This window comes from Haliotis rubra, unplaced genomic scaffold (genome assembly GCF_003918875.1).
Source record: "Haliotis rubra isolate DU_JTF1 unplaced genomic scaffold, ASM391887v1 Scf140, whole genome shotgun sequence".
Classification (NCBI taxonomy): Eukaryota; Metazoa; Mollusca; class Gastropoda; order Lepetellida; family Haliotidae; genus Haliotis; species Haliotis rubra.
In genome coordinates, this window is record NW_025765337.1 from 297,275 (window position 1) to 324,609 (window position 27,335).

A 27,335-nucleotide genomic window follows, 5' to 3' on the forward strand; every position below is an offset into this window, starting at 1 on the left:
CACTGATGACCAGAATCAGATTGTGGCAATTACGAGTGGGAAGTGACTTGTCCTAAGTAGCAGAAAGCCATCTGTTTGACTTTTAATTCAGCCCCTTAGTACTGGTGCAGCAATTATCTGCAGCCTGACAAAGCAGATAGTCTCCCTGAAGACTTGCAGTATCCGATACTACACTGTGGATATGAAATAAAAGATGTTAATCATTAATTGACTTGTTTTTATTCTTCCATTAGGCACAAGATCTACCACTCTCTCTACTGGTGCGTTGAAGTATGATTATCTTTCGTGACTTAATTCATCATGGGCTTTAGAGGCAAACCTTTTACAATGATGCTGAGCTGATCAACACTCATACTGGAGTGTAAATTCCGAAGTCTGTGCTGGAATTCGAAGTGTTCTTCTCCTGTGTTCCTTGCCTGTCATTGATTTAACTTAGGTGGGACAAATGAGGGTTAACTGCTTAGGTTTCACATGACAAATCAGCCATCTGTGATCACATCAAATCACACCCCAATCACCAAACTGGACTGACATCACCATGCTTGTGAACAATCAAACTGACTGCAGCAAATTCACATTAAATGCCAAAAGCCAGCGACCAAGGATATTTCAATCCAACACCATATGATACAAATTTAGACCGAGCCTAATCTAATGCGTAAATGGTCCTAAACGGTGTCCTCGCACTTAGCCAGATTCTGTCAAAACAGGTCTCTCACATAGCCAGAGTGGGATTTGGCTGACTTGGCTGACTTGGGTTAGTGTTTTAACACTTAGATGAGCCATAGTCTGTATCAACCATATGCTCAAGTAATGATAATAATAATAATAAATCATCTTCTATAGCGCACAGTCACCAAACACCAAGTGATTGCTCGCGATGCTTAATCAGAATCTGATTATTACCCTGGATAACCCAAGCTGCCAGCTAGGTGCTAGGAGGTTATAGTCACATAACTTGATCCAACCGGGTACCCATTTTCTGCTGGGTGAACAGAGGCGATTTTGAACAAACTCACTTGCCTAGGGTGAGACCACATGTATCACTTGGTTTCGTTGTGGGGCAGGACTGATGTCCTAGAAACTCTCAGGAGTCAAGCTGACAAACACTGTCACCCATCCAAGGACTGTCCGAGCTCGACGTTGCTTAACTTCAACTGATTTGTGACCTGAGCGCTGTGCACAGGACCACACTCCACAAGTAGTGAGATGAGTGAAATTTGTATCAGTCTCACTGCATCTCTGAAAGTATTGTATATAACTCAATGTTACATGAAATGACTTTCACAAAATGTAAATAAATACATGCTTGCTGCAAAAGAAGTTTTGCATTAAAATGTTAACTTTTTTATTTTACCATCTTTATTTCCACAGTGTAATATATGTAGAATACATTCACATCAATATACTCAATATACTTTCACAAATCACCATCATACAATGAATAAATATCTTTGAATATGTTTTGCATACTTTATCTCTGTGTATCCAATAGTGGTAATAGTGATTAAATACACTTACAGTATGTTTTCTGACATAATATTTTCAGTAAGTAGATTGTGGAAGGATGACCTGAAGGTGAAGAAATGTTAACATGTTAATAAATATAATTTTATCTGAAATGTTGTTTCTTTTGCTTTAATATTACAAACATGTGCTTGCTCGCACGCACGCACGCACGCACACACACTTGCATACATCTTAACTCATGTTGCATTGTAGATACAGACTAGCTCTTTAACAAAGGCTCACGCTTCAGTGGCTAATGCGAATTACCTGGCTCGCATCCCTCACCTAGCGGTGACAGGCCGGGAAAGCCACATTTAAAAAAATGACTGTTGCCGAGAAGGCCACATTTCAATTACATGGCTGTAGCTTGTAAAGCCACATTTACAATAGGTTAATTAATTAATGGATTACCGTAACCGGTAAAAGAGTGTCCCCATGTATAATATTGTTTTCACAAGAAACGAATAATCTTTCTTACTCACAAGCGTGATGTTTAGCAATACCGGTAGAAGACTATCCCTATTTATGATTCTAAACCACATTGTATATAATATTGTTTTCACAAGAAACTAATTATCTTTCCTACTCACAAGCGTGATGTTTAGCTTCTTCACACAGAGTTTATTACTCCAAGATGGAACCACCTCTGGTGGTACATCAGTACATGAAATGGAATACAGAATATACAAAGTGTAAGAAGGTGACAGGGAAGATACACAATGATTACTGAAAACTAGAACATATACATTAGATAAATTTAGATAGGTGTTTGATTGTTCAAATTTTAGTACTTGACATCAATTTTCTTTTTATGTGGACAGATTTGGGTAGGAACAAGAGCTATCTTCTATGTGAGTGATGCATTGTTGGCTAAAATAAATGGCTGAACATCTAAAGTATAATGGAATTCATCCCCAGTTAACTACCGGTATATGGATCATGTGGGCGACCTCCTTCATCTGGAGTAGGTGGTGTAGAAAAGAATGTTTTGTGGTCTTATGCCATTTTATCTGTTTGTACACATGGCAACAAACTAAACCATTATCTTTAGTATTATGTTTTACAGATGAACATTTATTATTATTACATGATATTATTATTATATGTAATATACCTATTAGTATGTTACATTGTGCTAATCCTAGAAATAAAACCTGTTGTGATCTGAATAAAATTATGAGGAAACATGCCTTGTTTTCTTAAATACGGTAACCTGTTTGAATCACTAAGTATGTTTTGACAGCATAGCCGGGAGAGCCACATTCCATGTTCACACAACCGTAACTATTGCTGGGAGAGCCACATCAATTTAGGCTATCTGTTTCGGAAATGTGGCTCTCCCAGCCTGTAACCCACCTAGCCATAGTGCAATCTTGTCTTATGTATACCTTTTTGGCTAGACTCTGGCTAAGTAAGAGTTAACCATGTAAACATCTCCACTTCCTAAACTTTCCCTTTGATTTGACCATCTCTGCCTCCCATCTCCTATCCCTTGGCCAATTCACTGGCTGCCCAGCCAGTTATGTTAACTATGTTGTTTTCTTTGTTTCACCCAGTATGTATCCATCCTCTCCTCTTCATGTTACATTCTTGCTTGACAACAGTACAAGAATCTGTACACTCACAAAACAAAATAAGTGATCTATAAATTTGTCAGTATCATACTTTTCATCTTCTATAATGCCACTCACAGACGTTTGATTTTGTACCATCACTCATATTGTACTACCACTGCAATACTTTTGTATTGATTTGTAAACTTCAGAATGAAATTGTTAATTTGTGTCTGAAATAAATTCTCCCGAACACTCTGGTATTAGTGGATAAGGCTCAGGCATCAAAAACTTATGTTTCAGTTTTATGTCTCTGTATATGTCTGAAAGACATTTGAGAGAAAGTATGTATCTGCTTGCAGCTATTGTGAAATATTTATGAGGAAAGGTCAATGTAGTTGTGCAATTATAATACAGTGATTTGGTCTCAGTATTATGTTGACTTCAAGCACACACATCCATCAAATATGTCCTCATAAAACAAAATGATGTTCAGCAGTCAGGGGTTCTCTTTCTCAGTTGTATTTTCGTTAGTGACTTTGAAAGGTTTCTTTTTTTACTTTCTGTTACCTCAGCTATTTATCATCTCATGGAGGGTGTTATTGGTGCAATAAAGCAATCTGATAAACTTGGTATCTAAATCTGATAACTATGCAAATTACGTCAATCCACGAATTACTTTCACAAACTCCATACACACCATCCGAATACTAAAACGTTAACATTTCATTGATGACGTCGAGAGTTTACATTGTTTGTAAACAAACATGGCTGCCCCCATTCTCAAAATTGGTGACAATGATGACAGAGGTTCTGGAGTAGTTACTACAGTAATTGACTTTGGAAAGTATGAAATGGAGTTACTTCGATCAAAATAAAGGTACGGATTATGAGGCACAACTGAAAGGCAATCGTCTAAGAAAGGTACCAACCAAGGATTTCGATCTATCGATCACAATACAGACGACGAATTGATTCCGTCAGGTATCAGAAACTGATATTAATGAGGTGATTACCCGCAATGAAAATAGAAACACTGCCAGGAAAACCCTGCCTGATTTGTTGTTCCTTTTAGGCAGAAAGATCTTTTTTAAGCATGAGTTATGTTTGCACTGTATTAGCGACTTGTCACAACCATATGCTACCGTCATGAACGACCTTCACCTTGGTGTACCGCTAAGTATTCTTACGTGAATGCTTGATTCTCTTCATATATAAATTCACGTACGATGTGCTTCTTTTTTTAAGAATAATTTTAAGATTGACATTATATGACAAAGAGATTATTAACTGAGTGTGTTTCCGTATCATTAATATCGTATATTAGGAATACAAATTATGTATTATGCTCACCAAAGGCTCGCATAATACAATTTTTATATTTTTATATTAGGAATAAAAATTATGTTTTATGCTCACCAAAGGCTCGCATAATACAATTTTTATTCCTAATATATGATATTAATGATACGGAAACGCACTCGGTTAATAATCTCTATTTTCATTCTACACAGAGATTGAAGAGTGTGCCATTTCCTGATGATAATAACATGATATCCTTCATGTTTCTTCAGTTCACTGTAAGAATGACTCGTACATCCATGCTTGGCTACGGGGAGTGGAGGAGGCTACAGGAACGGAGAGAGGAGGGCAGCACAGCAATGACTGCGAGTCAAGCATTGAACTGTTGCGGGATGCTCAGGTGGAACACACAGGTAGTTCAGGCAAAACACACTTTTTCTTATCCCTGTTCCAGTATGTTTGGTCAGAACACTCGGGTAGTTATCTCCCTGTTCCAGGATGTTTGGTCAGAACACTCAGGTAGTTATCTCCCTGTTCCAATATGTTTGGTCAGAACACTCAGGTAGTTATCTCCCTGTTCCAATATGTTTGGTCAGAACACTCGGGTAGTTATCTCCCTGTTCCAGGATGTTTGGTCAGAACACTCAGGTAGTTATCTCCCTGTTCCAGTATGTTTGGTCAGAACACTCGGGTAGTTAACTCCCTGTTCCAGTATGTTTGGTCAGAACACTCAGGTAGTTATCTCCCTGTTCCAGTATGTTTGGTCAGAACACTCAGGTAGTTATCTCCCTGTTCCAGGATGTTTGGTCAGAACACTCGGGTAGTTATCTCCCTGTTCCAATATGTTTGGTCAGAACACTCAGGTAGTTATCTCCCTGTTCCAGGATGTTTGGTCAGAACACTCAGGTAGTTATCTCCCTGTTCCAGGATGTTTGGTCAGAACACTCAGGTAGTTATCTCCCTGTTCAGTATGTTTGGTCAGAACACTCAGGTAGTTAACTCCCTGTTCCAGTATGTTTGGTCAGAACACTCAGGTAGTTATCTCCCTGTTCCAGGATGTTTGGTCAGAACATTCAGGTAGTTATCTCCCTGTTCCAGTATGTTTGGTCAGAACACTCAGGTAGTTATCTCCCTGTTCCAGGATGTTTGGTCAGAACACTCAGGTAGTAAACTCCCTGTTCCAGGAGAACACTGAGGTAGTTATCTCCCTGTTCCAGTATGTTTGGGCATAATAGACTCCATGTAGACTAGATGGCCCTCAGACAGTGGAGCGTCACCTAAAGTTAGAGAAGTATGTAGACTAGATGGCCCTCAGACAGTAGAGAGTCACCTAAAGTTAGAGAAGTATGTAGACTAGATGGCCCTCAGACAGTGGAGCGTCACCTAAAGTTAGAGAAGTATGTAGACTAGATGGCCCTCAGACAGTAGAGAGTCACTTAAAGTTAGAGAAGTATGTAGACTAGATGGCCCACAGACAGTGGAGCGTCACCTAAAGTTAGAGAAGTATGTAGACTAGATGGCCCTCAGACAGTGGAGCGCCACCTAAAGTTAGAGAAGTATGTAGACTAGATGGCCCTCAGACAGTGGAGCGTCACCTAAAGTTAGAGAAGTATGTAGACTAGATGGCCCTCAGACAGTGGAGCGTCACCTAAAGTTAGAGAAGTATGTAGACTAGATGGCCCTCAGACAGTAGAGAGTCACCTAAAGTTAGAGAAGTATGTAGACTAGATGGCCCTCAGACAGTGGAGCGTCACCTAAAGTTAGAGAAGTATGTAGACTAGATGGCCCTCAGACAGTAGAGAGTCACCTAAAGTTAGAGAAGTATGTAGACTAGATGGCCCTCAGACAGTGGAGCATCACCTAAAGTTAGAGAAGTATGTAGACTAGATGGCCCTCAGACAGTGGAGCGTCACCTAAAGTTAGAGAAGTATGTAGACTAGATGGCCCTCAGACAGTGGAGCGCCACCTAAAGTTAGAGAAGTATGTAGACTAGATGGCCCTCAGACAGTGGAGCGTCACCTAAAGTTAGAGAAGTATGTAGACTAGATGGCCCTCAGACAGTAGAGAGTCACCTAAAGTTAGAGAATAGTGTGTAGACTAGATGGCCCTCAGACAGTAGAGTCACCTAAAGTTAGAGAAGTATGTAGACTAGATGGCCCTCAGACAGTGGAGGGTCACCTAAAGTTAGAGAAGTATGTAGACTAGATGGCCCTCAGACAGTAGAGAGTCACCTAAAGTTAGAGAAGAATGTAGACTAGATGGCCCTTAGACAGTAGAGAGTCACCTAAAGTTAGAGAAGTATGTAGACTAGATGGCCCTCAGACAGTGGAGCGTCACCTAAAGTTAGAGAAGTATGTAGACTAGATGGCCCTCAGACAGTAGAGAGTCACTTAAAGTTAGAGAAGAATGTAGACTAGATGGCCCTTAGACAGTAGAGAGTCACCTAAAGTTAGAGAAGTATGTAGACTAGATGGCCCTCAGACAGTGGAGCGTCACCTAAAGTTAGAGAAGTATGTAGACTAGATGGCCCTCAGACAGTAGAGAGTCACCTAAAGTTAGAGAAGAATGTAGACTAGATGGCCCTTAGACAGTAGAGAGTCACCTAAAGTTAGAGAAGTATGTAGACTAAATGGCCCTCAGACAGTGGAGTGTCTCCTAAAGTTACAGAAGTATGTAGACTTAACTTCAGTGTGATAGCACTGTCTACTCTTTTAGGTCTGGCCAGAAGGAACTCTGCCTCCTGCCTTTTGACGGAGATGATGAACGCATTTAAATCCTCCTCCATGGAGAAAAGCCCTGAGCTGTCAGTTGTCAAGGAACTGCCATCTTTACCAGAACATCCGTCTGGACCAATGGACATCAAAGCAGGTAATTTTTATGAATACGCCTGTCTAACACTTCATTGCTCTTTTTGCTGAACCTTGTTTTTTATTCCATAGGTTTAGCTTGAGTAAGATATTTAAAGTCCAAGGATTTGTGTTATCAATTTCACTAGTGGTGCAGTAGAGACAGTATATATTGTTTATGTGGATATTCCTCAAAAGAAGGTAACCGCCTCATATTCCATATAACTTTCGTCAGTTGCAATTTTTGATATTTGTATTTTGCTGTCATTTATTGTTGTAGCCTTGAACTGAATCATCTCCATATTACCCTATTGTTAGGAACTTCATTGATGTGAGATGGATGACACTAAGTCTTTTCTGCAGGCCTTTTCATTGTAGGCATATATGATTCATTTATGGACAGTTAATGAAATTACATTAAAACATTTATGATATTATAGTCTTATTACAAACTCACTACAAATCTGTCAATTTATTTAAAGGGGAAGTGTACACACAAAAATCACATTTATTCTTATGTGAATCAAAGTAAACTGGTTTAATTAGTTAATACCAATGTTTGAAAATATACATTCATTTTTCTTACAATGTAAGTAATAACCCTCAAAATAAGTGCTGAAATGTTATGCCAACTGGTCTCCTGTCTAGTCCCAAATCAAATGATAATAATGCTGAAATTAATCACGTGAAAAAAGTTTGTGAAAATTTGAAAGAAGCACAAGAATGGAAAATGTAAGCAGCAGGACGGATTGATCGTGTGTATTTTCATTCATAACCTCACCTCAATGAAAATACCAAATATGTATAACGATGTGACGTCCGTATGACATCACTATTGGGAAGTAACTCTTTCAAAACACAAGTACGCCGGAGTTTTCGAAGAAATTTTTGTTGTTTCAAGCAACATATATGCATAAATGTGACATGTAAGTAGTCCAAAAATTCTGTCAGTCTGCTGGTTGTTATTTTCTTTTTGTTTTCATTGTGACCAAGGGAAATAGTCAGAAATTAAGAGAAGTACAGTCATTGTTGTGCGTGAGTTTGCGTCAGTCATGGCGTCATGCTTTCTGAATCTATAATATGTTGTGATGAATCTAGAAAATCATTGGAATACACCTATTTTATTTAACTATCGCTTGCTACGATACCTTTCCCATTCATGTTCTAAAACTATTGAGCAAGTGTATGCAGCAAGTAGGCGAACGGATACACAGTGTAAAATCTTTAGATTGGCTTTGTTTACATTTCAAACAAGTGGTCCTTTCCTGCGTGGCATCTTATATCCTCGATATATTTCATTAGATTTCACTGAAACACTTCGTATTGGTGACTATCCATTGTCGGTTTATTTTGAACTGTATGAGGAATTCAGGGATTCATGTAAGGAAGATGGTGTTGAATTATACAATTGATGTTATGGACGAAACATAACCGACAACACATGTGACGTGATTTTATAAACACTCTGTAACATGGCTGAAAATTCACTTTGACGTTAATTGTGTTTGCGTATTTTCCAAAATATTCTCCGCAATTCACGGTTCATCGATAATGTTTCAGAACGAGCATTGGTGATTCGATCATACAACAACAAATCTACCGCTGATCACAATGATACGTCTTTTTCTATTAAATTCAATTCTCCCAGTAAAATTTGACATTTGAATTAAGACATACTATAAATTACGCAAAAATGCAGTGAATGGTGATTTAGTAATGTGTAAAAACTGGTGAGATTTACGATGCATGTAATTTTCAGTATATTTGATCTACAATGAGCGGATGATATCATAGAAAAACAAATTTCAAACAGAGTTCAAAACTGCAAATTGCATTTATCTGCGTGATGTATTTGGATATGTACTATCGATATCAAAGTAAGAAGGAAGAGGAGGGACATATCGTACGATTTATGTAGGAATTTTAGTAACAAACGTAGAATGCCAGCACATTCACCGATGACAAGCTAGATGTAGTGCATATACGTTTTAGGTTTTGTGAAAAAAGGTACTGTTGGAAAGGCAACCGACTCAGGTGGAATATGTTATACAATTTGGTTACATGGTAACACTTTTAGTACAATGTATACATTTTTTTCATGCTAATGTCTTCCTGTTGTTGGCACCAGGAGCCAAGCAACAGGTGGATTAAAACTGTAGCCTGCGCATCGAGACACAAGAACCACACCTATACCTGCACCACGTGAAATGGGTCTAAAAAGGTCTAACGACGTCATTCGTTTATCGTTTGGGTACCAATGACGTCATTTCCAAAGGACATAAGCCATGGTGTGTTTATTGTGGATATAGAATTCTCGGTAAATGTTGAAAATATGAATTGATATAACGCAAAAAAATAAATTAGTTACTTCTGATATATGTACGGGTTTGGATATAAAACTACTTGATAAACACTTTTTATGATGGAAAAGTGCAAGACAAAAAGGTTAATTTTCGTGTACACTTGCCCTTTAACATATGGACTACATCATGTCAGTTCCAAACTGATTGCAAACAACAATAATATAATAATGCTGCAAGTATAATCCACAAATATATACGGTATATGTACATTCACTTCTGTTTTCTGTCAATCTGAACGTTTTAGGCACTGGAAGATGAAATTGAACTATTTTGGAGCAAATTTGTAAAATAACAGAAATATTAAGGGCTTTTTTAATTGGCCAAATATGACTACATTTCACATTTAATTCGAAGATGGAATTTTGGGATATAATCCGGCTCCCTAAAGCAATAACAAAAACAACAAACGGCCCCAGGGAATTGCTCCAGATGAGTGCCGATTTATCAGATAAAGAACTTTATGTACAAAAAACTTCTTTAACTGGAGTGATTCAGTCTGAAATTGTTGCTTCAGTGAAGTGGACTGTTCTTTCTGGCACTCTTTAGCATGCTGAAACACTTTCAACATTCAGATCCAAACTCGAGACATAGATTTATGAATAGCATCTTTGATATTTGTCTTTGTATGTGGTTTCATTGTCCTCATAAAGAGACCTATTCCTATTGTTACACCCTTCACTGACTGCAGGTTCTTTGCAGGAACCTCCATAAGCTCATTCTCTTCCCACAGAGGTTACTCCTGTCATATCTTCCTACGTAACCTCTGTTCTAATACGGCCCTTTCATGGTGTGAGCGTTCAAGACTCGTGATTGGAGGCAATCAGATTTAGTTGTGCAATCAGCGACTTTGTTTCAAAAGTGATCATTCGCAAGGCCTCGGTAATTTCCGTATACTTCGAGAAAACTAAACCTCTTTCCCTGCGCGATGCGCAAACGTTTCTGCTAGACAGAACTCAGTCATGTTATGGCGGATCAGTGGCGTCTCCATCGCCCTCGTTGACAACGGACAAGCTAGCCATTAAACGTCTTGTGTGTAACATCAACACAAGTCCCCGGCAGATGGGGGATATATTTTTGGCCTCACATTTGCTTGTGTTAGTCAGGTTGAATCTAAGTCGATGTAACACGTGTTCTGATTGGATAGAAAGAAGGGAGATAATTCGTGTTGCGATCTTTTGCCGCTAGGGGATTTTACGAGAACCGGGAAATATGGCCGTATTAGAACAGAGGTTCGTAGGAAGATATGACAAGTAACCTCTGTGGGAAGAGAATGCCATAAGCTTGCTCTAGTTGTTTACCTTGTCATATGGCTGCTTCTGTTGTTGAATGACTACGCATGTGAACATCTGTTGATTTGTATTTGTGGTACAATGTTTAGTGTCCAGCCAGGAATGTAAACAGACAAAGCGGAAGCTGAGGAAGTCCAGGATACCAACACCTATCAGAAGACTGAGCAGCTGCAGTTCTCAATCTGTGAAAGAATCTGGTAGGAACACCATGAGCATTGCATCTTAGCTGTCAATCTTACACCGTGGTGATACCAGGAACATAGTGGGTATTGGATGGTAGCTGTCAATCTTACACCGTGGTTATACCAGGAACATAGTGGGTATTGCATGGTAGCTGTCAATCTTACACCGTGGTTATACCAGGATCATAGTGGGTATTGGATGGTAGCTGTCAATCTTACACCGTGGTGATACCAGGAACATAGTGGGTATTGCATGGTGGCTGTCAATCTTACACCGTGGTGATACCAGGAACATAGTGGGTATTGCATGGTAGCTGTCAGTCTTACACTGTGGTGATACCAGGAACATAGTGGGTATTGCATGGTAGCTGTCAATCTTACACCGTGGTTATACCAGGACCATAGTGGGTATTGCATGGTAGCTGTCAATCTTACACCGTGGTTATACCAGGACCATAGTGGATATTGTATGGTAGCTGTCAATCTTACACCGTGGTGATACCAGGACCATAGTGGGTATTGCATGGTAGCTGTCAATCTTACACCGTGGTGATACCGGGAACATAGTGGGTATTGCATGGTAGCTGTCAATCTTACACCGTGGTGATACCAGGAACATAGTGGGTATTGCATGGTAGCTGTCAATCTTACACCGTGGTGATACCAGGAACATAGTGGGTATTGCATGGTGGCTGTCAATCTTACACCGTGGTGATACCAGGAACATAGTGGATATTGCACGGTAGCTCTCAATGGTAGCTAGTTAATTTTCAAGGGGTCATTTTTTTTAATATATCACTCTCTCCCACTTGTTAAGTTAAAATGCACTTTTAAATCATGCAATATCATGGTCTGCTAAATGATGGTGTTTTAACTGTTTGTAATCTTTTGCTTAGTTTCTACATTCAAATTTTGGGCTAGTGAATTATTTTGTGGGCTAGTACCTTTCAGGCATAGCTAGCCCGACTGGCAAGCAAAAGGAAACTATTTCGCACACTGAATGCAGGATTAATTGGTGACCATACACATCCGGCCGACTCCTCGCCAAACGCCAGATTAGACAGTGCTGATTACTGTATAAAGACATATTCGGGCGGCTCATTTCATGCCGAGATCAAGAATTGACATCTGCCAGATTGCAGAGCTTTTAAATGATGCTAAGTGTACTAACCATGGACAGGACTTAGATTTTATGGCTGTTTTAACAACTTGCCGGATTGGACAGCTGTCGGTTTTGTCAGCTTCCACTGTATTTTCCTTAGGAATGCCCCTAGTCATGGGTATACAGTAATCAATGGTTCACATTTTTCTCATGTCTTGGGATAACTGAATCCTCAAAGAGAATGCCAATCAATAATTAAATACCTTCAAAGTTGGAATGATGTTTCCATGTATAGTTTCGAAAGATTTATAATTTGCTGTAATTTACCAGTTTTTCAGTCTGCTCTTTCTACCCCAACTGTGACACAAACTTCAGAGAGACTGTTTTCAGCTAAAACACATGAAGAAGACAGTAGCCACACCTACACCTACAGGTGGACCATGGCATCACCCACAAGAGAAGGTAATTAAATGCATCTGGGTCAGACAGTATTCAAACCTACTGGCATACCATGGCATCTCCTATCACACACAGTAGTTTACAACTGTCCCAGAAAGTAGTCACACCTGCAGATATTGAATACATCTCCCACCAGACAAGGTAGTTTAAACCTGTCCCAGAAAGTAGTCACACCTGCAGGTATTGAATACATCTCCCACCAGACAAGGTAGTTTAAACCTGTCCCAGAAAGTAGTCACACCTGCAGGTATTGAATACATCTCCCACCAGACAAGGTAGTTTAAACCTGTCCCAGAAAGTAGTCACACCTGCAGATATTGAATAGATCTCCCACCAGACAAGGTAGTTTAAACCGTTCCAGAAAGTAGTCACACCTGCAGGTATTGAATACATCTCCCACAACACAAGGTAGTTTAAACCTGTCCCAGAAAGTAGTCACACCTGCAGGTATTGAATACATCCCCCACAACACAAGGTAGTTTACACCTGTCCCAGAAAGTAGTCACACCTGCAGGTATTGATGGCATCCCCCCCCACAACACAAGGTAGTTTACACCTGATCCAGAAAGAAGTCACTAATGCAGGTATTGATGGCTTCCCCAGCAACAGAAGGTATTTGGTAGTAAAATATACTAGAAGACACTGACTGTGTGATGGATCCAGTTCAGTGATGATATTCCCTTTTGGCTGCCTACAGGTGACACACAGACCAAAAGTATATCTTCAGCTGGATGTACTGGCAGGCTGACGCGGAAGAGACTAAACTCTACGACTAAACCATGTGCCATGTCCCTGGGAAAAGTAGTCTTCTCTCAGAATCTTTCTCCTATACTCACAGGTTTGTCTTGTCATTAGTCAAATATTTCATCCATCTCTTCAGTTGACATAACTGAATGAAGTGCTTGATTAGGCAATTCAACACTGTAGAAGCTCTTGCAGTCTTTTGCTCTGGTGTTATTCCTCCAAAGTCAAGATGTACTTATCCCTGTTTCTTCGTTCATATCTACAGATGGAAGAAACACAAGTGGCACCACAACCAAGACAGTTACAGGCTCTCTTTGCAAGTTCATTCGTCAACTCGACCATAAAAGACTAAATTCTACAACAAAACCATGTGCCAAGTCCCTCAGGAAGGTGGACTTCTCTCAGGCTCTGTCTCCCATTCTCACAGGTTATTCTCCTACGTTATGCCCTTCTTCACACATGCTCACTACATAGTTCACTGTCACTTTACTGTGTGACAACACAGACACTACATTGTGCCACCTTACTGTGCAACCATACAGACACAACATTGTGCCACCTTACTATGTGCCCACGCAGACACTACATTGTGCCACCTTACTGTGCGCCCACGCAGACACTATATTGTGCCACTTTACTGTGCTAATGTGTGACCACACAGACACGTTATTGTGTCACTTTACTGTGCTACTTTGTGAGCAGACAGACACTACATTGTGCCACATTACTATGCTACTGTGTGTGCACACAGACACTATATTGTGCCTTTTTACTGTGCTACTGTGTGACCACATAGACATTACATTGTACCACTTTACTGTGCTACTGTGTGACCACACAGTTACAACATTGTACCACTTTACTGTGCTACTGTGTGACCACACAGACACTACATTGTGCCACTTTACTGTGCTACTGTGTGACCGCAGTTACAACATTGTGCCACTTTACTGTGCTACTGTGTGACCACACAGACACTACATTGTGCCGCTTTACTGTGCAACCACACAGACACTACATTGTGCCTCTTTACTGTGCCACCACACAAACACTACATTGTGCCACTTTACTGTGCATCCTTTGGTGTCTGATGTGTATATGCAGTATTTTGTCTGATACATCCCAGTACAGGGAGGTCATACTAATGTGTACATGCAGTATTTTGTCTGATATTTCCCTGTAAAGGGAGGTCATACTAATGTGTACATGCAGTATTTTGTCTGATACATCCCAGTACAGGGAGGTCATACTAATGTGTACATGCAGTATTTTGTCTGATACATCCAAGTACAGGGAGGTCATACTAATGTGTACATGCAGTATTTTGTCTGATACATCCCAGTACAGGGAGGTCATACTAATGTGTACATGCAGTTTTTTGTCTGATACATCCCAGTAAAGGGAGGTCATACTAATGTGTACATGCAGTTTTTTGTCTGATACATCCCAGTACAGGGAGGTCATACTAATGTGTACATGCAGTATTTTGTCTGATACTTCCCTGTAAAGGGAGGTCATACTAATGTGTACATGCAGTATTTTGTCTGATATATCCCAGTACAGGGAGGTCATACTAATGTGTACATGCAGTTTTTTGTCTGATACATCCCAGTACAGGGAGGTCATACTAATGTGTACATGCAGTATTTTGTCTGATACATCCCACTACAGGGAGGTCATACTAATGTGTACATGCAGTTTTTTGTCTGATACATCCCTGTAAAGGGAGGTCATACTAATGTGTACATGCAGTATTTTGTCTGATACATCCCAGTACAGGGAGGTCATACTAATGTGTACATGCAGTATTTTGTCTGATACATCCCAGTACAGGGAGGTCATACTAATGTGTACATGCAGTATTTTGTCTGATACATCCCAGTACAGGGAGGTCATACTAATGTGTACATGCAGTATTTTGTCTGATACATCCCAGTACAGGGAGGTCATACTAATGTGTACATGCAGTTTTTTGTCTGATACTTCCCTGTAAAGGGAGGTCGTTCTGATGTGTACATGGATTTCTGTAATGTCCCCACATAGAAGGAGATCATACTGACAATTGCACTTGTCAGAGGGGTACACAAAGTATGTGATCTAGAATACCAGTTGTCAGACTGTTTTGTGGAAGCTGCAGTGACTGCCTGGATTAGATCGCTGAGTTTGTGTGCTGGTGATTAGGTGTCTGACTCCTGCATCGACTCAACCAAAGAAAGTACTAGAATATGTACTTTTCTGAGAAAGTGTAATTCCAAATATAGCATGTTACTTTCTAGATATATTTTTGTTATAATTGGGACAGGGTGATACAATCCTTTTCACATGTTTCCAATGTCATGTTTCCATTTTGATGTTTATATTTTCACATGTTTTTATATTTGTCAGGTGTTTCCATTATCACATATTTCCATTATTACATGTTTCCATGTGTCAGTGTTTTTGTGTTTCCCCAACAGAGGCAACTGAGAGGATGAAGTTAGAAGAGACAACGCCGGAGAAGCAATGTCAACATAATTCTCCAAACAAGGAAAAGTAGGTGACTAAATTCTAAATAGAAGCTACACTGACAAGTTACCCAGAGATTGTTTCCTAGGGATTTTTCAACAGTTGCAAGGACCATGGTTCCCATTACAGAGGCATTTTTGCCAATTGGGATATATTGATATTGAAAATACCCACTGTACTAATGCCTGGCACTTCAGTGAACTGTTAAACAGTTTACATTTACATCAACGTGTACATGAGCTCACACACAGAAGCAAACAAAACTTTTTCTTATACATATTATTCCTTATCCTGACTCATGCTTATTTGCTTGTCTTCTTCTTCTTTTCGAACACAGTGGAACACTTGTATCTCCCAATTGAAGTTCCCTTCAATGTAAAATCACTAATTAGTACTCACCATGAGTTATCTTTCCCCTCGCAAGCTCGGGAACGAGGGCGCCACCTCCCACCATGTGCCTCACTCTCTCCTTCTTCGCCCAGTGAGCTGGACGTGAGAGCGCCTGTGTCTCCCTACACACTATATCCTTTATTTATATTTAGTTTGGTACCTCTTATATTCATCTATAGAGGTGTAACTAGTATCCTTATTCAACATGCATTGATAATTATTCGTGTTTCTGCTGCTTTATTCACGGTTTGCCGTGTTTGCTCAGCAGTTTGCGTTAATGAAAATCTGCACTGTTTGTAAATTACGTTACTCTGCTACCGATCCGCATTTAATATGCCCTAGTTGCTCTGTTGCTCCATGCTCTATTGTTTCACGCTGCAAATTATGTATTAATTTGTCTAATTCTGCCTTTGATAAATATTTATATTCCGTCTTGAAGCGGGCGGCAGATAGATCTCGGAAACAATCTTCAGTCATGGCTAATAGATCAGAGTCAGATATACCCTGTCAACTGTTGGCGGACGACCCTCTACCGTCTGGTGTTCCGCCTGAGTTACCTTCGGGGAATAAATGTGGGACGCAGTCCGCTATATCCAAGAAGCGACCTGCATCCCAGGACGTTCCATCATCACAGTTTAAGACTAGAAGAGCTTCCACGTCGTCTCAACGTACGCTCCGAACCCCCAGGTCTACAGCTTCGTCAAAAGGGAAATCCACGAAGGCTACTAAAAACTTTGCTTCTGACATTCTACCTGTTTCAGAATTGTGTTTATATGATGATGACATTCCGATTATCATTCCAGATGTACGTCATAAGAAGCGACCAGTATCGGCTACCGTCACTTCAGCGCAGATCAACATGCAACCAGAGATGCCTACGCTGACGCCTGAGATTATAACTGAGGGTCCCGTCACTATCACAGAGAGGACACCCTCAACGCCAGCGCAGACCGTCCCAGACGACCTGGTTAACCAAATCATGAGGTTGATGGAAGACCGATACGGTTTACAGAGGCCTCAGAGCCGCGGGCCCCAGAGCCCAACCCATAATAAGTCATACAGGGCCCCAGAGCCCGCCTTGACTTCGCGTAGGGCCCTAGAGCCCACAAATGCGCCTCCACGAAGTGCAACCCAGCCCGTAGCGAAGCCTTCGCGAAGGACGTCCCAGGCCGCCTCCACGAAGGATCTAGAGCCTCACCAGTTGAGAAGGGCTTCGCGGAGGAGGAGTGCTTCACCGAGCTCACACCCTGTAGAACACAGAGGTCGTTCGCGAAGCAGGCTCCCATATAATGATTTGGACTCTGACTTGATACCTTCCCGAAGGCCTTCACGAAGGTTAAGTGGCTCCAAATCATCTTCACCCAGAAGATCTAGAAAGGATTCATCGAGAGCTTCACGAAGCCACCAGCGTTCGCCGAGGAAGTCTCCTCCAAGGTCTCCCTATACTAGGCACTCGTCAGTCCGTTCACCACAATCTTCTCGTCGATCTTCTTACAGATCTAGGACTCCACCTCACTCTATTATATGTGATCCTACGTCAGAAGAGGAAGAAGGTATCGTATTCTCAGATGCAGAAATTAGATACTGGATGGTGAATGGATTAGAACTTGCTTCCCCGTCTAAGAACGAGAACTCAGCTCATACTTATTTGATGAAGGAAGATGATGCGGACAATATCACCTTACCTCCTATTGACCCGATAGCAGCGGTTCCAGCTAATCTGGATACAGCCTTTACCAAATCTACGAAATTTCAATCAACACATTTCCCGGTTTTCAAAGCCAAGAAATTTGCAGGTCACAATATGGACACCTTTTTCAAGGCCCAAGAGATAGATGACAACTTTAAGTTAATCAGTGATGCCAAGTCCAGAAATTACAGAATAGACGATCGCAAATTAGCCCAGTTGGATACCATTTCTAGGAGAATGTTTTTTGGATTGAATAGATCTAGAACTGTCAATGAAACTCTCATCACCAAGTTCAAAGATTCTACAGAGGAGGAAGATAGAATGATCTACTTGGCTCTACTCATGCAGAAAAGAGACCATCAGTTCCTTACAGATCACTTGTCAGCACTTACTGAAGCTACTACCATGGCTCGTTGGCAGGGTCTACTAGCCTCCTGCAATTGGGATAATCAATTTACGGAATCACTCTACGCTGCCCCATGGTCATCGCCCTTACTCTTTGGTGGTAACATAGACAAGGTCTCCAAAGAGGTGTCTAAGGACTCTAGAGAGGTGCTTATGATCAAGTCCATGGATACGTTAGCGAACGTCATTAAGCAATCATCCTTGAGATACTCTGGCAAGTCTACATTCTCTGGACTACAGAAAGCACGGGACAAGAAATTGGCTACAGCAAAAGGTCCCAGGGAATCTTTACGTCGCCCATACAGCAATTTCAGAGGTTGATCAGCAAGAGGCAAATCATCCAGAGGTTCCCGCGGATTTAGACGATGAAATTCAGGTTCGGAACGACTGGAGTCTTCCACCCCCAGCCGTTCCAGTACAACCTGCTCAAGTGGGTGGACGCCTTCAGCTGCACTGGGAAAACTGGGGACTACTACAAGATCCTTATGTATCAAACATCCTACAGCACGGATATCAAATGCCAACTCAAGGCCACACCTCCGTTAACAGTCATCCCTCCAAGGTTCGACTTTCAACCGGCACAACTACCTATGTTAAGAGAAACAGTAGCTACTCTGCTAAGCAAACAGGCCTTAGAAGTTCTGGATCAGCGAAACATCGTACCAGGTTTCTACTCCCCAGTTTTCCTAGTGCCCAAGAAAAATTCGTTTCGTCTCATATACAACATGAGCATCTTCAACAAAGACTATCTAAGCAAACCGCCAGCGTTTCGCATGATACACTTACCGCAACTTCGGCACTTAATTCGTCCCAAAGATTACATGGCCAGCATAGATTTGCAAGATGCATATCTACATATTCTGATTCATCCCAATTCAAGGAAATATCTAAGATTTATCCTAGACGGGAAACACTACCAATGGAAAGTACTTCCCTTCGGAATCTCATCGGCCCCTTGGGTATTCACAAGAGTGACGAAGCCTATTGTCGCATACCTACATTGTCAAGGTCTTCGCAGCGCATTTTACCTAGACGACGGGATACAAGTGGATCCAGATCCACAGCGTCTCAGACTACAGCTGAACTTTATAATCAAGTTACTAACACAACTAGGATGGTTAGTAAATCTACTCAAGTCGGACCTAGAACCAACGCAAGATCTGCATTTTTAGGTATACGATTTCTAACAGCACAGAATCGTATAGTAGTCCCGGAGGACAGATGGATCAAGATCCAACAGTTAATCCCACAAGCCTTACTCTCTCCGCTACCACTACGACAGTGGCAGATCCTATTGGGACTACTCACATCGGCCCAAGACTTGACAGTCAGAGGCAGGCTTCAATTACGTCCGTTACAAGTCCTCATCAATGCGCATCTCGAGGACCCTCTACCGTTCAGTCTACCAGATCACGTCAAACCGCATCTACTCTGGTGGACCAAAAGATTGAATGTTTGCGTAGGCGTCTCCTTATTAGAGCCGGAATCGGAAACACATCTCTACGTAGACGCGTCACTACAAGGTTGGGGAGCCCACCTCGCCTACAAGACAGCGTCAGGCCTATGGAGCAATCAAGAGAGCAAATGTCACATAAATCTGCTAGAGATGCAAGCAGTCATAAACGCCATAAGTCACTGGAGCAACCTACTACAGAACGCTCAGTTGATGATTCACACAGACAATTCGACAGTGGCGTTTTATGTGAACAAACAAGGCGCAACAAGGTCACCGAACCTACTGTCCCTATGTTTCCGATTATTCGATCTAATCGACAATCTAAACATACATGTCAGAGCTTGCCACATTCCAGGAGCAAAGAATGTATTAGCAGACGCTCTCTCTCGGCCACACCTACCGTCGCCGACAGAATGGATGCTCCACACAGAGATATTCACTCAAATAATCATGGAAATAGGATCTCCACTAGTAGACCTATTCGCCACTCGATTCAACAAACAACTGACAACCTTCGTATGGCTAGTTCCAGACCCACTAGCATGGGCAGCGGATCTATCTAAGCATATCGTGGGAGGGACTCAATCGCGTCACGCTTTCCGCCACCAGCGTTAATCCCACAAGTCTTCACGGAAAATCAGTCAAACGCAGAGCCTCCATCTGATTTTGGTCGCGCCCTACTTGCCAGCGAGAACGTGGTTTCCAAATCTTATTCAAGAAATCGGACAACCAATTCTACAACTTCCAGAACGCTCGAATCTATTGATACATCCGCACACCAAACAAGTGCACGGAAAACCAGAAGTATTCCAACTTCACGTATGGATTGTATCAAGGCATGTCTGAATAAGAGAGGTTATTCAGCCAGAGCGGCAAAAGCAGTCACGCTTGCACTGCGTAACTCAACTCGCAACATATACGATGACAAATGGCACAGTTTTGTCAATTATGCTGCAAAGAAAGGATTTTGCAGCATTGAGCTCTGTCATAACTATGAGAACGGGCGTCAAGTTAACAAAGACCCCAGAGTTACTCGCTTTGCTACGAGCATTCAGATTGGAGGATCACAAGCGGAAGTTTCACGCTCCAGCTTGGGATCTAAATATAGTGCTCCAACACCTCACAAGTGAGACTTATGAACCGTTAGAATCTACATCGTTTGAATCACTGACCCAGAAAACTTTGTTCCTGTTAGCGCTAGCTACGGCTGCCAGGATGTCGGAGATTCATGCTTTGGATTACGAGAGAACACGCTTTGATGATATTCATAACATCGACATCTGGGACTACGCTGGGATTTTATAGCTAAGAACCAATTGCCAGGTCAACCAGACAGATTATTCCACGTCCCAGCTCTCTCATCCATTCTTGGACCTCATGATACGATGGATCTATCATTATGCCCAGTAAGAGCACTGAAAATATATCTCCACCGATCCAAACAGTGGAGAGGAAAATTCAAGAGATTATTCATCCCTCTATCTACAGCTACGCAGACGGAAGTCTCACGTACTACTATCTCAATTTGGATCAGAACTGTCATACTACGTGCCTACAAGGCTGTAGGACTTGACCCTCCAAGAGCATCTAATCCTCATGAAAATAGAGCGCTAGCATCAACACTTGCTCTACACGGCAACTGCTCTTTGAATACCATAATGGAGGGTTGTTTCTGGAGATCCGATATGGTGTTTGCCAACCACTATCTGAGAGATATTACCACCAAGGATATCTCAGGTATCCACCATTTCGGTCCCATGGTCCTTGCTCAACAGTTGACAGTTCCTCGGAGAAGATAAGTCAATCTTACAGATTTATACTTATCTGATATCAGTACTAAATAGCTACATGCTATATATATATTTTGCTTAAGTTCAATCTATTATCTTAAGCTCAGTACTATGGTTATTATATCATACAATATATTAGCTAACAACTCTAGAAGTTTTGCTATTATATTTAGCTTAAGTTTTCATCATATCTTAAGCTCAGTAATATGGTCACATTTTATATATATTAGCTAACAAACTCTACGGAGTTTTTGCTATTATATAGCTTAAGTTAAATTATATCTTAAGCACAGTACTATACTCATATAGCTTAAGTTTATGCATATCTTAAGCTTAGTACTTTGGTTACTTCATAAAAGTATATTAACTATAAACTCAAGGAGTTTATGCTATCACATTAACAACTTAAGTCTACTAGTCTTAAGCTTTGTACTAATGTTGTATATACTTTATCATAATAAGTATATTGTAATAGTTATATTGTAATAACCCATATATGGCAGCTGATAAGTTATTCATCAGTTCCGTGCCTTTATGAAGTTCCCATAGGGTTATTACAGTCATTACAATTTAAATCTCTAATTATCCAAATCCAAAGTATTATATATTCCCACCTCCATAGCCGTCGGATTCTACAAGCAAATAAGCATGAGTCAGGATAAGGAAAAATATGTCATTTTTTGAGTAAAATTGATATTTTATACTTATCCTGACTCATGAGGTAAGCCCTCCCATCCTCCCCACATAACACTCTGGATTTCCCTGTAAATTGAAATGTTGGGCTCGCTACAAAAGGAGAGAGTGAGGCACATGGTGGGAGGTGGCGCCCTCGTTCACGCGCTTTCGAGGGGAAAGATAACTCATGGTGAGTACTAATTAGTGATTTTACATTGAAGGGAACTTCAATTGGGAGATACAAGTGTTCCACTGTGTTCACAAAGAAGAAGACAAGCAAATAAGCATGAGTCAGGATAAGTATAAAATATCAATTTTACTCAGAAAATTACATTTTCAGATGTGGGGAATTAATTAAAATGTGTGAATGTTGTCAGTTTCTTGTAGGGCTGTGATGGGCTGGAAGTTGAAAGTCTGGAGTTCGATAGCATTACCCAGACCCACCTGTTGCAGCTGTTTTCAGGGGCGATGGGGTAGCCTAGTGGTTAAAGCGTTGGCTCATCAAGCCGAAGACCTGGGTTTGTTTCCCCACATGGGCACAATGTGTGAAGCCCATTACTGGTGTCCTCTGCCGTGATATTGCTGGAATATTGCTAAAAGCGGCGTAAAACTTAACTCAGTCAGTCAGTCAGTCAGTCAGTCCAGCTGTTTTGAGAGTTAATTACCTTACTTACCGGTACATGACATTCACGACAACTGAAGCTCCATATTTTGATTAGAAAACGTGGAAACTAAAAACTTTGAAAACCAAGTCCAACAGTGTGGAACTGAGCTTTAAAGATTGTGGTATGTCCCCAATGTGGAAACACCAAATATGGATGTTTAATACAATGACAATGGAGGCCATTAAGGATCCTGCTGGCATGGATAAACCAATCCTAAAACACATAAAGGTGTAGCATGCATGTTCACATCCAACACTTTACTCAATATCATATTTTCAAAACTTATCATATCTCGCGGTATGCACATTTCTGTCTTACTTCTCTCTCGACCATGTAGTGGAAACGTGCTGTAAGCAGAGTTGAACAAAATCTTCTGGTCTCTCTCTCACCCGATTATTCCCCACCGTTCCCATTCCTGGACATCTCAGTAGTCCCTGGAAAGCATTCAGCATGCATGATGCTCAGGCCGGCCACATGACACCCCGCTCTTGTCATTCTCTTTCTTCTTGAACACGAGTGTGGACGTGTATGAGTTTGTCACTGTATGCTATTCTATACTCCTACATGTCATTTGTGATAGATGCAAGAAAACTGTTTCTGCAGTGGACCCCCACTCGCTTTGTATCGATTGTATCGGTATGTACCCCTGGTCCAGGTTCGGCGATCCCACCATTCTCTCCAATAGTTAGTATTTTCCGCAATCTGATTGGTTAATTACCCTTGCAGGGGTGGAAGTAACTTTAAACTTGCTAGTGTACTCCGGAAGAGTGGCACTTGTAAATTACTTGCCCTGATAATTTTCCCACTATAACGGCCATTTTCTTGTTGATTTTTTTACATAAACAACATAATTAACATTAGAAAAAAGTCAACTGGACACCGGTACAGTGTGACATACAAATTTGCTTGCCTGACAGAAAAAAACACTGGACTCGGACGTCGGGCAATGGGTTATTTCCACCCCTGCCTTGTCGAATAGTGTTCGACATACCTGAAAATGATGGCCTAATAACTGCACATTAATACGTTGGCACTAATACCGTACTACTTTTGCTGCACGAATTTGCATAATGGAGGAAGATTACCACCTCAATTTCTTTCTCGGGGATTTTGATACAATCTTTGAAGATGACAAATTCTTGGAGGAATTATTCAAAGATGATGGTGAGTACAATCACATGGCACATAATCATATGTGATCAGATAATAGTAAAGTGATTGAAGAGCCATAAAATAATATCCTTCAATGATGTTTATTCACAAATGGACTGCTCTGCAAATCTCAAGCATTCGTGTATTTAATTTGGTACAATATTCGAAGTTTAAAGATTATTATTCAGCCAAAGAATAAGTTAATGTTACTTGTTTCTAGATTTTGATCTTTCAAAAGACACCAATCTCAGCACTCCGGACGTTTCCACTTCCATTGGAAATTACAGCGCTAACGCTGACCCGGCTCCATCTTGTCCACTGAGCGTCCCTCCACTGTGCCGCTTTGCTAAAGTTGATGAGAATGGCCTGAGGGAAATAATGGATGGGTCATTATCAGAAGCAACTGAGAGAAATACAATTGGGGCGTAAAACTCTTCAGAGGTGTGCAATGATTATCATTTTGTAAATGTACCAAAAGAAAGTTACATGTTAGTTACCTCCCTTTTGCTAGACTGTCACACGGCTTCTAAACACAATTATCAAGAGAATAAAAGCAAATATAGCTATAATTTCTCAAAAACAGCTTTCAACATGATTTACATCTGATCTAACAGTGAATGATAATATCATGAAATTCTATAATAGCAAAAAATATATACAAATCGGTAATCATAAAAAGGTACTAATGCAGTCTAGGAAATCCCACTGACACAAGCCCAAGCATATCAAAAATTTAAAATGTTGCAATCGTACCTCTTGTGTTTGTTTTCCGTCCGCAGAATGGCTCCTTGAGCATTGTCATCACAAGGATTTTGAGTATCTGTCAGTTGACCAACTCAACGATCCCCTCAGGAGCTTTTATGCCGAAGTGAGGAACGGCTAAGGGCAGCTTTACTCCAAATCCACTTTCGTGGGGTTATTATGAATGACAAAGCCTTTCATTTTGCCAACAATGTTTTCATGTCCATTGTTAGAAAGATGAAGAAAGAGGGTCTAGACGAGACGAAACACCATTCTGCTTTTCCTCGAACCGAATTGAATACAATCCGCGAAAGTTTTGACTTGGCCTCACCAGTTGGTCTATTACACAAAGTATGGTTTGATTTGACCCTCTGGTTTGCGTGCAGAGGAAATGAGAATCAAGTGTCCCTTTGGTGTTCATCTTTTCTTGTTTCCAGTGACAAGGACAGATGCAAGTTCATAGAGATAACCCACTCCGAATCAACCCCAAAAGAGAATATATGTGTCAGGCGATCACGAAGTAGTTGGTTGGTAAGGCCCATCCAAACTTTTTCGAATTTCTTCTATTCCTATTAAGAGAGCAGAAATCCACAGAAATCAACTTGGTGCAATAAGCCACCGCTCAGCGCCTCCCACCAAAGAAAAAAGATTTACAGAGTTGGATTCCAACCAGATGATACCTTGTACATATTTTAATGATTAAGAATAACAGTGGAAGTGGAAGTGAATTATTATATAAAATGATACGATGATAAACTGTTACTTTGTACATTTTCTAATGATAAAGAAGGACAAGGAAAGTGGAAATGAAATATTTTATAAAATGATTTGTACATATGTATGTATAATGTAAACATGAACGTCTTGTGGTTGTCACCTTCCTCTGAGATTAAGGTTCTTGTATGAACACCCGAACCCATTGTTGCAAATGTCCACCCTTCTTGCATGAAGGCGAAAACGAAAAACGGCCCATGTTTTTACACACCCAAAAATGTCGCCTTCATGCGAAGACACCATGAGAACCAACCCATCACAAGTATTGGAGTGTAGCATATATCGGTAGTTGGTGTTTACACCAGCCTGGAGGCCAGGCCTCCTTGTGCAATGCGTCACCATGGTTGTTATACCTTATAGCTAAGATACATGGAATTATCATGAAACGGCCCTCCTATTATCAGAAATTTGCGGGCCGCTGCAAATGATATTGGACCGCTCAACCTTAACGCCAGGCCACTATCAGTTCTGTTGTCAAGTGACGTCATAGTTGGTGCGTGGGCTTACGGTTCATTCGACATTGGCTTTGGACTGGCAGATATTCTGGGGCAAACAAGTCAAGGCAACCCAAATTGCCGCTTTAATTAGCGGTAATATTGGCTTTCTTGCTGGTGCTAACCATAACAATTGCACTATTATTAATAGTATTAACGTTGTTGTTGGACCAAAACTGAACACTGAAAACTGACGTGTCTGACATAGTTTGACATGTTGCAGGCTATGGTCAAGTCAGAAGCCAAGGTCAAATATTGTCACGTGCATACCGTGAGATACGATAAGTATTATAAATATACAATTTATAGTTAAAATTTTCAATATAGTAGATACATTTTTTTTAACTCACTTTGTTTTCTTTGCTTGTGGGCACAAATTGTTGTGGTTACATATTTGCTTACTTATAAGTTAAACTTATAGTTAAACTCTACTCTTCAAATAATATCACAAAATAATTATTGACTGCTAACTTCTTTGAGAGGCATTATTTTTCCTTATCCTGACTCATGCTAAATGCTTGTCTTCTTCTTCTTACGAATGATAGTGGAACACTTGAAATCCCTTGAAGTTCCCTTCTAAAAAGCGGACATAAAATCCTCACTCACCTCACTCACCCACGAGTAATTCCAGTGAATTGCCGAGAGTTTTACGAGAGCAGGTTGCTGTTCCAGAGATGAACTCAGTCTCGAAGAAGTAGAGATCGTCGTCAACAGAGCTGTCCTAATCGCAGACGAAGACAACAAGTGCAGAAGAAGAAGTCTACAGCTCCTAAGACTTCGTCAAAGTCTCTTCACAGCTCTACACAGAAGACTAGATCCTTCACTGCCGATATTGTACCTCCGGAAGAAGCAGACGTGTATGATGATCCCCCCCCATCATCATACCTGAAGTCAGCAAGAAGACGAAGCCTGCTTCAACAGCTACATCGGCAACTATATCAGCGCAGACATTGACAGAAGACCTTCTATCAACGCAGACATCGGGTACCAGAGATAGCATCAGCGTCAACTCTTCACAAGTGCAGTGTACCTTAGAAGAGGCCTCAACGTTCTCAGAAGCATCATCAACCCTGCAGCAGTCTCAACATACTTCGCAGAACTTCAACCCGGGGCTGTTTATGCAACAGTTTACAGATCAGATGATGTCGATGATGGAACGTTGATGCGCGCAGGAGGAAGCTGCTACGAAGACCACTACGACGACTACAAGCCTACATGAAGGTTCAGCAGCCTCTCAAACACACCTGGA

At 40.9% G+C, this 27,335-nt stretch overlaps 1 protein-coding gene across 1 annotated transcript in view; it reads left to right on the forward strand.

Annotated features, from left to right (window-relative positions):
• Positions 1-27,335, forward strand: part of LOC124268872 — a 155,022-nt gene that overhangs the window by 65,799 nt on the left and 61,888 nt on the right. The window contains exons 6-12 of the mRNA XM_046703899.1: positions 4,637-4,777; positions 7,080-7,232; positions 10,952-11,059; positions 12,537-12,608; positions 13,303-13,443; positions 13,615-13,776; positions 15,806-15,881. Coding sequence (XP_046559855.1) covers positions 4,637-4,777; positions 7,080-7,232; positions 10,952-11,059; positions 12,537-12,608; positions 13,303-13,443; positions 13,615-13,776; positions 15,806-15,881 — 853 coding nt within the window. The remainder of the gene's footprint in view (positions 1-4,636; positions 4,778-7,079; positions 7,233-10,951; positions 11,060-12,536; positions 12,609-13,302; positions 13,444-13,614; positions 13,777-15,805; positions 15,882-27,335) is intronic.